The sequence below is a fragment of the Capricornis sumatraensis genome, chromosome 21, assembly GCF_032405125.1.
Source record: "Capricornis sumatraensis isolate serow.1 chromosome 21, serow.2, whole genome shotgun sequence".
Classification (NCBI taxonomy): domain Eukaryota; kingdom Metazoa; phylum Chordata; class Mammalia; order Artiodactyla; family Bovidae; genus Capricornis; species Capricornis sumatraensis.
Window position 1 is genome coordinate 52,168,089 of NC_091089.1, and position 12,036 is coordinate 52,180,124.

General features: G+C 50.2%; 1 protein-coding gene and 1 pseudogene across 1 annotated transcript in view; one reads left to right on the forward strand and one right to left on the reverse strand.

The window, feature by feature from the left end:
* Positions 1-12,036, reverse strand: part of MYO5B (myosin VB) — a 197,923-nt gene that overhangs the window by 96,032 nt on the left and 89,855 nt on the right. The window contains exons 11-12 of the mRNA XM_068993666.1: positions 5,874-5,955; positions 4,951-5,091 (exon numbers count right to left, since the gene is read on the reverse strand). Coding sequence (XP_068849767.1) covers positions 4,951-5,091; positions 5,874-5,955 — 223 coding nt within the window. The remainder of the gene's footprint in view (positions 1-4,950; positions 5,092-5,873; positions 5,956-12,036) is intronic.
* Positions 8,963-9,290, forward strand: LOC138097719 (small ribosomal subunit protein eS27-like pseudogene; annotated as a pseudogene).

Consider the following 12,036-nt stretch of genomic DNA (forward strand, 5'->3'; position numbering starts at 1 on the left):
CCAAAAAAGAAAATCAAATTCCAGGGTGAGCAGCACTTCTGTAGATTAAGATGCTGTGCCCAGATCGAAGGGGACTTTGACCGCACCTTGACAGCAGCTACATACATCTCACTCTCTGATAGTCTCGGACCTCATATCTCTGCACTTGGTATTCCTCGTCCCTCCCTGGAGGGCAGCCTGTCCCCACCTCCTCTGTTCTCCTCGAACTTCTAACCCTGCTGCCTCTCAGCAGATGCTTCATCTCCTCCATCACAGGGAGGCAGGCTGCCATGCAGGAAACCTCATATTTCTGCTCTACACTCAGAGACTCATCAGACCACAATGCCTCGGACCCTCCTCAGGGGAGGGAGCGCCTCTCCTCCTGATTGGCCTTCCAAGCACACATCCCCTGCCTCCTGGGTACCAGGAGCTGCCCATCTTCCCTCTTCTGAATCCTCTCCAGCCCTCCCTCTCTCTCAGCTCCTCCTTAGGAGTTCAGACTCGCCCCCTCCACTGCCTCACTCCAATTCGCTCCTCCAGTTACCCAAGTCAGACTTCTGCCCAGACAAGTCCCTAGAAACTGCTCCAACCAACAACTGGCTGTCACGTGCAGGGCCATCGAGGCCCTCACCTGCTGCCTCCCTCCTCAGAAGTGCTCAGCTGACTCCACGGTCTCTCACCAGCTTACCTTTCACGGTTCTCAGGGAGCCCTGCTGAAAAGTCAGTCACATCCGATCGTGTCTCTCCCGCTCTTCACTCCCTTCCATCCCCCAGACACCTTCGCTGGGCAGGCGAGGCCAAGTCTCCCGTTCTCGACGGTTCCTACTTCCCACCCTCGCTGGCCACCAGCATGGGCCCGGGACAAACCAGACCATCTCAGGTTCTGCAAACATGACATTCCCTGTGCCCAGGGCGCCTCTGCCCTCATGTGACCCCTGCTCATACAGCTGCTCTGGGGGCGCTCCCCCCTACCCCCACCCTCTCATCTCAGTGTTTCCATTTCCCGTCAGCTCAGGAGATGTTCTTTTTGTTCGCCTGACCCCTCAGGGGAGCGCTGAAGGGAACCTGGGGTTTGTCAGGAGGATGAATATAGGCGCCGCTTGCCCTCCGACCACCACAGGCTTCAAAGCTGCTCACAGCCAGCCGCCTTAGGGCTGCATCTGGAGAAACCACAAGGCCTTGGTCTTCATCCAAAATCAGCTCTCACGAGAGCAGGCTGGCCCAGGTCAGGGGACAGCAGGTATTCAGTCAGCTCTCACGAGAGCAGGCTGGCCCAGGTCAGGGGCAGCAGGTATTCAGTCAGCTCTCACGAGAGCAGGCTGGCCCAGGTCAGGGGCAGCAGGTATTCAGTCAGCTCTCACGAGAGCAGGCTGGTCCAGGTCAGGGGCAGCAGGTATGCAGTCAGCTCTCACGAGAGCAGGCTGGAACTGGTCAGGAGGCAGCAGGTACTGACTCCCGAGTGCAGCCTGCTGTCCTTCTACTGCCTCAGCAACAACATCATGACCAGGAAGGTCCGTCCTCGTCGGCTCCTCGGGCTGGGCTCCATGAAACGAGAGGATCCCAGTCAACAGGGCAGAGCCTGCCTCCCTGACTCAGCCCTGCCTGCGTCTCTCCAGCCTGAGACACTGCGTCTTCACCCACTGGGACTGCTTCTAGGGGTCAAGGTCTCATTTTCACAAAATTCCTGCTCAAACGCAGGTATGTCACTGATGAGAAAATGCGCACTGATGTCTCAATTCCTATCAGTCCTTGCTAGTTCGTTCCTCCAAGAGGAGGATTTATAAGTCAGACTTATTACAGACCAATTTCCATACAGCAAAACGCACCCTTTATAAGTGTACAGTTTCATGGCTTCTGACAAAAGCAATAACTACTGGTTAAAAATCCATCTATTAGGATTCCTCTGCTGGTCCAGTGGTTAGGAATCCACCTGCCAATGCAGGGGGCAGGGCTTCGCTCCCTCGTCGGGAAGATCCCCCACGCCACAGAGCAGCTAAGCTCGTGTGCCACAACTTCCGAAGCCCGCACACCTGGGGCCCACGCTCCACAGCAAGGAAGCCACCGCAGGGAGGAGCCTGCTCACCGCAGCTAGAGAGCAGCACCCGGAGAGAAGGCCCATGCGCGGCAACCAAGACCCAGCGCAGCCAAAATAGAAATAAAAATTTAAAAATCCATCTGTTGCTAGATGCCGTATCCAATTATACTGAATGAGTCTGAATTCCCACAGCAGCTAAATCTCACAGAAAGCGGTTTCCACACCATGGGCTCTTGTGTCAGTCCTGTAATTCGGTGCTCATCTCGCCTCCCCGGCTGCATCTGTGACTTGGCGCCCACTGAGGCCCCACGCGGCACTCTCACAGTACCACCCCCAATTCTATCCCGACACTCTGGGCGCACACCTCCGTCCCCCAGGGACTAGCGGGAAACCCCAGCTTACCCTCAGATCTCCCTTCTAAGGAGCCTCAGGGACAGGGAAGCAAGCATCTAATAGAACCCCCTGGCTGTGGGCACCTCAGCACTCTTTCTGACCTGGTGAGGGCCCTGCCCTGGAGGTCACTCAGCTGTCCCTGGGCCCTGGTCCTTGCCACAGCCCTCCATGGGCCCCTCGCCCAGGCCAGGCTCCTCCCAAGTACCATCCTGTCCCTCTTCACCCTTTGCTGGCTGGCAGGGAGACCCCTGTCCCTTCTCCTGAGGGCTTTCCCCTCAAGACCAGATATACAGTAGGTGCATAATATTGAGTTGGCCAAACATTTTGTTCCAGTTTTTCCATAAGATGTTATAGAAAAACTCAAATGAACTTTTTGGCCAAATCAATACCTTCTGGGGGTTTGGCAGGAGTTTGAGTTGGATACGGTCTGAAACTTAAATCCCCTAATTTTAAAAATTTGACCCAAACAAAAGGCACCATAGAGCATAACGCAGAGACCATGCATACAGACGCAGCTGGGTTTTATTTCCCCTTGGCTTCTGGAAAGTAGTACAGGCAGTGCACACTCGGTAGGAAGACAGACAGGACGGTGTGGGGATCCGCTGCACCGGGAATACCCAAGGCTGCCAAGTCCAGGGCTTTGTGGGGGATGCTTTCAAAACTGCTGCATGTTTGCACCCTGGTCCTCCCTGAAACCACTGCCTACTTTTCAGCTGCATTGCTAAGCCCTCCTCCACCACCCCCAGAACCACCAGCTCCCCAGCCCCATGCTGCAAGGGGCGCACCGCACTCCCTCACCCAGGGGCTTGGGTCCCCCCGCTTCTGGACAGCAGCCTGAGGTCTCTCACCGTGCAGTGACCAGTGTTCTCACCGCTGCAGCCTGACATTCTGGGGACATGCTCCCTTGGGCAGCGGCACCTCTGAGAACCTCAAACCAGTAGGCAAAACGAACCCACAAGTGACCCTGGCTTGCCTGCCAAAGGCAAGGTCGATCAGGGAAAATTGATAGGGCAGCTGCTGAATTCACAGACTCCGTCCCCCTGAGGCAGTGGGGGGTTCCTGTGAGAGGAGAAAGGCGAGGATGGGTCCCTGGGGGCTGCGGTCTGCAGCAGTTAGCGCTTCACTGCAGAACCAGGTCGAGCTGCTGGCTCAGAGCCTTGTCCACCCTTGGACGTCACCGCTGGGTGAGGGAGGGAAGAGCCAGAGCCCTCCTGGAGCCGGGCCTGGGGGGCTGTGCTGGTTCAGAGGCCCGGAACTGGATGGAGGGCGTGGTTGGGGTTGTGGAGCTGGAGGAGGCTGCGGAAAGGATCACCAGAGACGGAGGGGAGGGGAGCACGCTCCCGAGTGTCAGAAGGGAGCTGCTGGCAGTGGACGTGGAACCGAGACAATGAGGGAGGGGTACACACCGGGCAGGGGTTGGTGGCGCTGGAGGGCCTGGGCTGCGATGTCTGTCATTCGGCCGGTGCTGCCCGAGCAGGGACAAAGGGACAACTCTTCTATCACCTTTATCACAACCTCATGGGGGCGGGGGTGAGCCAATGCAGCCCCTGTCACCCCAAGGAATTATCTGTTCCCGAGTCTGACACCAGACCAAGTCCCCAGCTTTGAGAATGTGCTGAAAACCATCAGATAAAAGCATGCTGTGGATTTCAGCATAGTTTCACTCTGTCTTCTACTGTTTTATTTTCAGTCTTTCTCATTTTCAAAGGCAGTGAAAGTTTCTGGAAAGGAAATATCTGCTCCTCCCAAACCATCATGCCACAAGCCACTCCATAGCCCAGACAAGGGAGATCACCTGGGTTCTTCCCTTTCAATGCCAAGACCCAAGCAGCTTCTACACCTCTTGATTAGAGTTTCCACCCCTGAAGGAGCTGGCATACATTTACCGTAATTGCCAAACACCAAATCAGGAGAAGTTTGGAAGACCATCGGACCCAGCACCCATCAATTCATAGAGCAGAAACCAAAGGCCAAAGCAATTAGATGACTGATAACACAGGAGTTCCCCTGCCCCACACACCCAAGGCTGCCTGGTTCTCTCCATGCTGGCAACTCAGGGCCCCTCCTGTCATAGCAGGTAGTGTCCATGACAAGCTGCATGGGGGAAATCCACAGCTCTCACTTGCCACCAAGCCACGTGGCTCTTGCCACTCACAAGTCACCTTGCATGGTAAAGACGATCCTGGGCTCTTGGCCCTCCCTCTCCGGGATGCCTGTCTAGAAGTTGTGGTCCTTTCTCAGCACCTAGGAGATGCGGGGCACCATACCACCATCACATCACGCCAATCCTTAACACCCAGCCCCTGCCAAAGACATTGTTCACCAATGTAGCAACACCTGCCAGTCATGTTCAGTGTGTTACCTTCTGGTACCTTTTAGCTGCAGAATAGACCCTAAGGCTTCTCCCAGCAAACTAAAGGCTGACTAATCAGATGAAACTCCAGTCTTGAGATCTCACATGCTCCCTTGCACCACACAGCTGTCCTCTGCCTCATAACCCTAAGCCTAGAATTAAGCCGATTCAATGACATCATCAGTTTTACCTTACATTCTTCATCCAACAGGTCCAAGATGCCCAGCTTAGCTTCTATGAGGTCAATACAAGGTTGGTTATCATAGAAATCAATCAGGGTCCACGGGATCTGCTCCTTCATGTACTCCTCCTGCTCCAGCTTGAATACGTGCTAGTGCAAGAAGCAAAAAGTCAGGTCAGTGAACTACAGACACATCTTAACGTTCAACTCCCCTGAGCTTCAACCACATGGGTTCTGAGTCCCGGAGGATGGGACATACTCATCAGAAAGGCTTTGGGCACCGGTCACAGTCATGACTGCAGAAAAAAAAGGGCCCAGTTGGGTGATCTCAGTCAAACCCAAAGGAAATTAACCCTGAATATGCATCGGAAGGACGGATGCTGAAGCTGAAGCTCCAGTACTTTGGCCACCTGATGCAAAGAGCCGATTCATTTGGCATCACTGACTCAATGGACATGAGTTTGAGCATATCTGGGAGATAGTGAAGGACAGGGAAGCCTGGTGTGCTGCAGTCCACGGGGTCGCAAAGAGTCAGACACAACCGAGCGACTGAACAATGACGAAGGTGATCCTCACTCCCATGTGAACCCTTCCCTAGGATGTCCTACTACTCACCTGCACTGTCATACCTCAACCAATCACAAGAGGCCTCACAGATGGCTGTGATTGTTCAAATACCCCAGATTCTTGGACTCAAAAAGAGTGGAAGTCAAAGCCAAGGAGAGGATCACTGACCCCCTTGACCCAGCTGTCCCAATTCCGACCTCCTTCTGACCAGTGGGGAGTGCCTGCCTAGAGCTGTGGCATGACCAGGAAACCAAGGGCAGGTCAGGGCCGAGCTGGAGTCCACTGACCCTGGACAGGAGAGAAGTGGGCTGGGCTGTCTGTGACTCCCCCCACCACCCGACATCTCTGGGTCCAGAAAAACCTACCGAGTTGAACTGCTGCTGGAGCTTCTCATTGGCGTAGTTGATACAGAACTGCTCAAAGCTGTTCACCTCAAACGTCTCAAATCTGCAGGATGGAAAGACCAAAGGAAAAAGTAAGAGATGTCCCCATTTACCGAAGGGATCACTGGGACTTCAGCAAGGTGGCCCTCATCCTCTGTTCCCTGCGGTTCTCGCCTTAACTCCAGCACAGAAGTCCCATCTGTTCTTGAGACCACTGTCACAGGTATCAGCACAATAGAGTCTTTAGAATCAAACAGGAGAGTAAGAATGAATGTCTTTTCACAACTAAAAAAAGTACTGACAGCAAGAAAATTTGGAAAAAGCAGGTGTAAGAAAAAGTCACCCGTGATTCTGTCACTCACATGAACCGCCTGCCAATACAGGTAGACGTGAGACGTGGGTTTGATCCCTGGGTCAGGAAGAGCCCCTGGAGAAGGAAATGGTAACCCACTCCAGTATTCTCGCCTGGGAAATCTCATGGACAGAAGGGCCTGGCAGGCTACAGCCCATTGGGTCGCAAAGAGTCGGACACGACTGAAGGGACTTAGCATGCACGCATGTGTGTTTCCTTCCAGTGACTTTATTTTTGAAGAAAAGAGGAATTTTATGTAAAATCACCCCTATATTTATCATTTAACTTCCCATTTGTTATTTAACAGTTCTCCATGCTGCTGTTCTTCAAAGACATCAGTTCTAATGTCTGCCTCGTGGACCGTCCTAGAGAGGCTGCTTTCAGCCTGAGAATTGCCCAGGAGCCCAGGTGAGGGGATCAGTGGGGCTAGAATTTAGCTGATGTCCCCTTCAAGTCTAGGAGGCAGTGTTTGCCCCAGAGGGATGCCTTTTTCCGATTCACACAAAGGCTCCTCCTGGGTTGGCCGTGCCCCAGTGCAGATGAATCGTAATGTAACCAGTCACCTATTGAAGGACATTCTGGTTCTTTCCCCAGTTTTTAGCTGCTATTGCTGCTGTGACAAATATTATATACACATCTTTGAATTCATGATTCTTAGGATGCTGTTCTAGAAGGAAAATTACCATGTCAGGATTTGTTTTCTTAAATGGTAGTGGCAGATTACCTTCCAGAAAGATGGAACCAACTGATGCTATCACCCTGCCCTCACCCCAGCCCCCCAGTGTATGCAAGGGTCTCATTCTCCTGATCCTGGTCAATAAGGTTGTCTTTAAATTCAGGTTTGAGGACTTCCCTGGTGGTCCAGTGGTTAAGAGGGGACCCTGCCTGCCAATACAGGGGACGTGGGTTTGAGCCCTGGTCCTGGAAGATTCCACATGCCATAGGGCTCTACATTACTGAGCCTGTGCACTCCAGAGCCCAAGCTCTGCAAGAAGAAGAGCTGCCACGAGCTCTTCCCACCACAGTGAGAAGCCCATGCACCACAGCTGGAAAGCAGCCCCCACTCGCTGCAGCAAGAGAAAGCCTGTGAGCAGCAACAAAGATCCAAGCAGCCAAAAACAAATAAAATTCTAAAAATTAAAAAACTTTAAAAAATTCATGTTTGACTTAGAGTTTATGTACAATCAGATGCACCAATTGGAAAGATGTATTTCAACGAGTTTCTGATCAGTATTACACTACATGTGTCCACCATCACAATCATATACAGAACATTTCTATCACGTCAATCACCCCAAAGTTGCCTTGTGCTCCAATCAGGTGTGTCCCCCCTGCCCCTCACTGGGAGTATTAATGCATCACAGATCTTTGGTCAATAATATAAATTAACTTTTAAAAATCTTCAGCTAATTGTTACACGACAAATGTTTCTGAATTCTAATTTCTTTGACTATTGATAAAGCTCAAGATTTTTCTGTGGGTGTGAGTGTATGTTCTAGTTGTCCATACTTTGTGAACTATCTGTGGTTGGTGAAGTATTTGCTGGGTTTTAACTTTAAAAATGGGCTTATTTGAGCTCTTTATACTTTAGATCATCAACAATGACATCAATTGCTCAACTGAAATGTTCACAATATGGCTGGATCACTGCTGGGGAAGGGGCTTTGGGAAGGGGAGGTGTCTACAGAGGTGAGACGCGGCATCACACAGCCAGGCATGGCCCCACCGGATGCCTTGTATGCTACATTTCTAGATTTTTCCAGGAGAAATGGGGAGAACTGGCAGGATTTTAAATTAAGAAATGAAAACCCAATTTCCATCTCAGAAAAATACTGTGATTTGTGGGAAAGTTGTACAAGACTGAATGTAGGAGGTTGAATAAGGATTTATTATTGGAGTAATTATTTAGGGAAAATGCAGCCAGGGTATAGCTTAGGCTGGTGGTAGCCAAGTTAACAGGAAGGTTCTAAAGACATTAAGGAAGGCAGAGATGAGAGGACTTCAAATGACCAATGGCATGTGGAGTGAGAGTCAGTTGTGTGGCTGGATGGATATAATCACCCACCAGGCTGGGAGCAAGATAATAGCATCAGCAGCTTTAGCCACAATGAGCCCCATGCTCGCAGAGCAAAGGCAGCAGGCTAAGCAGGCGAGAAAGGGCAGAAATCCAGGAGGAAGAGGAACCTTTTTCTCATTCAGGCACCTGGCTGAACGAGCTGGCAGGGACCCTGTGAATGGGCATCTACAGAGCACCAAGTTCCAGAGGCTTCATGGGCTCACTGAATACCCACAACCAACAAGAGTCTATCACTAATCCATCCTACTGCTGAAAACCCAAATAACCTGTCCAAAATCAGGGAGTCAAGAGACAGAAAAGCCAATATTTGAACCCAGAGAGAGTGATTTCTGAGAGCACATTAACTCAGAAAGGAGTAAAAGTTCTGTTTAAGAAAGAAGAAAGGGGACTTCCCTGGTGGCCCAGGGTTAAGTATCTGCCTTGCAATGCAGGGGACTCCAGTTTGATCCCTTGGGTCAGGGAACTAAGATCCCACCTGGATGGGGGCAACTAAACCCTGCATCTCAACTAAAACCTGGAGCGGCCAAATAAATATTATAAAAAGAAGAAGAGGAAAGGGGACGCTGTGCGCCCAGGGGTGTGTTGCTCCCTGGGAATGTCACCTTAGAGATCTGGACGGGCTGGGCTTGTGGAAGGACCAACATGCCTTTGGCGAGAGATTTACTGTACTCTTGCTTGGAAGAAGAAAAGAAAAAAACATAAAAAGAAATGGCTGGTTCAAAGTCCAAATTCTGACTTCATGTAAAATGTCCAGGTTGTTACAGGATTATATGGTTCTCAGTCATGTTCAGATGACTGTACTTTGTGTAGGTTGTTCAACAGTGTTGTGCCAAGTGATGGGAGGAAAGGCCAGCCTCACAGAAGGCATTCATTTAGAAGGAAGCAACATCAAGGATCCATACAACTTCCTGAATTTGTGTTCTTTCACAGAAATCCTCACCAGCTCAGCAGTTCTCATCTACCAAGATAATGTGATGATGTTTAATTGTATAAGGTATGCAACAGTGCTCTCCTATTTTGGTATCTGTTTTCCAATAAAGTTTTAATTACTGGCATAAATGGGGCTACCCAGGTGGCACAGTGGTAAAGAATCTGCCTGCAATGCAGGAGACCCAGCTTTGATCCCTGGGTTGGGAAGATCTCCTGGAGAAGGAAATGGCAACCCACTCTAGTATTCTTGTCTGGAAAATTCCAGAGGAGCCTGGTGGGCTACAGTCCAAGGGATCACAAAGAGTCAGTCATGACTGAGCGCGCACATATACACCCATGGGCATAAATAAATAAGAAGGGAAGGGAGAGAAGACTAGGAAGGGCTGTGGGCAAGAAGATAACTTCCCAGAGAAGGAAGTGTCTGAGCACGTGGAGATGGGGAGAGCAGAGAATACCAAACAGGGACCTGGGCTCGGGGCACAGGCTTCCACCTTCAGAATCTTCACAGCATGGGCCTTCTCACTGTCAGTATAGGCAACTGAATTTTCTCAATCTCATACAAAATTATGCCAACCCTTCCAAACAGATTGTACTCCCTAACCGCTGCTCCCCAGTAGAAATGTTGGAGCCGCCCCTGATAGGTTAGGGATGCTGGTGGTGGTGGTGGAGGAAAGGCAGCACCCTAAGCAGAAAGACCTGCAAAAATAAATGTGCCAACCATCCAACAGGGCTAGCTTGGTGCCCAGAACACATCAGGCTTCTCCACCTCCCCCCACCACCCCACTCCCCCACCAAAATATAAGACAAGAAAAGGCAGGAAATCATCTTGAAATCAAAGGAATCAACTGCTTGGAGACAACCACATTAAAGAACAGCCTTTGGTCATGCCCATGGAGGACAAGTAATTCCAGGTCAATAAAACAGGATCAAAGTTGCAAAGTCCAAGCTGGAGGCAGTCCAGACCACGCAGGAGGGAGGCACTGGGTCAGCCAGCCATCACCCTGGCTTAGGGTCCTCTCAGCCCAGATGATGGTCCTACAGACCCAGTCATGTCTCTTAGAATCTCATTTCCTCTCCCTACAGCTCCCTTTTTGGTACCTCAGGAAAGGTTGCTGATTGACAGCCAAGCCATAGAGGAACTTTTAATTAATAAAACCCAGAAGGAAGATAAAACAGCCACCCTAGCAACTGGCCAGATAACAGCACTTGGGTGCATTTGCTGAGCTCGTATCGAGTTCCGAAGATAAAGGATTTAAATATCGCCCACTCGTCATTTTTTAAAGGTTTACATTGGTAGCACTCCACAAAGAACATTCTCATTAATTTGAGATGGCCTGAAATTAGCTCATAATTTCCCTATTTCTAAGATATTATCTAGTAACAATTCCTCTGCCATCTAGGGTAATTACTGTAATGCCAGCAGGCCAGAAATGAATGGATGAGGGGTTTGGGGAGCCCGGAAAATGTCTAAGATGACTGACCTCAGAAAAGGCCAGTTAGGGAGATAAAGCAACTTCTCTAAATGACATTATATTTGTAGTTATTCTTGTCATCAATAGCGATGACTTTTAAAAATAAATACAATGGATCCATTTATAGTTCACATTAAAATATCACAAAGAAATTTATATGTGAGAGGGAACTGGATTTCTCCTGTAAAGTCAATGCTGAGAATATTTAGTCCAGAATCCTTGGGTGGGAGTGAGGTCAAGACACAGAATAAGGCCTGATGCTGGGGCCCGGGATCTGTAGTCATGGTGGTACAATGAACATTCCCACTTCCACGTTTGCCTATCTTCAAAGCAGAGCAAAAAAGTAGACAATTCCCTTCTCATTCTATCTGACTTCAGGGTGGGGTAAGGGATACAAGTGCCTCTATAAAAATAGGATAATGTCCATGGGAAAGTGAAACTGCAGTAAAAAGAAGTCAACCTGTCACTGAGTTAATTACTAACCTCCACGAACCACTCCCTCCAGAGCAGAGAGGAGATGAGATGCTTTGAAGGTTGGGAAACAGTTCTTCCCCCAGGGCACAAGGCAGAGGAATTAGACTTTCTTAGCTTGAGTGCTGAGGAATTGATGCTTTTGAACTGTGGTGTTGGAGAAGACTCCTGAGAGTCCCTTGGACTGCAAGGAGATCCAACCAGTCCATTCTGAAGGAGATCAACCGTGGGATTTCTTTGGAAGGACTGATGCTAAAGCTGAAACTCCAGTACTTTGGCCACCTCATGCGAAGAGTTGACTCATTGGAAAGGACTTTGATGCTGGGAGGGATTGGGGGCAGGAGGAGAAGGGGACGACAGAGAATGAGATGGCTGGATGGCATCACTGACTCGATGGACATGAGTCTGAGTGAACTCCAGGAGTTGGTGATGGACAGGGAGGCCTGGTGTGCTGCGATTCATGGGGTCGCAAAGAGTTGGACATGACTGAGAGACTGAACTGAACTGAACTGAGCTTAGCCCTGTGTTTCTACCCTTCCACCAAAGCTCAAAAGAGAAGATATATGGTACAGGTTAGACATAGAGGGGGGCTGCTAGGGAATGACTGCCGAAAGTCAAGCAAGTCCTCTCAAGGTCTCTTTCCCTCCTGAAACCCATGAAATCTCACAAGAGCACCTTGCAGTCTGTTAGGGATGCCAACCCTTCTGGTCTCTTTCCTCAACAATCGGGGGTGCTGGCTGCACCTTAGAATGGAAGGACTTCAGTCCTGCTCCTGTGCGTCTCTGTGTCCCAGATGCCCACACATGGGACTTGTCCTTCAGGGAGAGCAAAGTTCTAGGCACT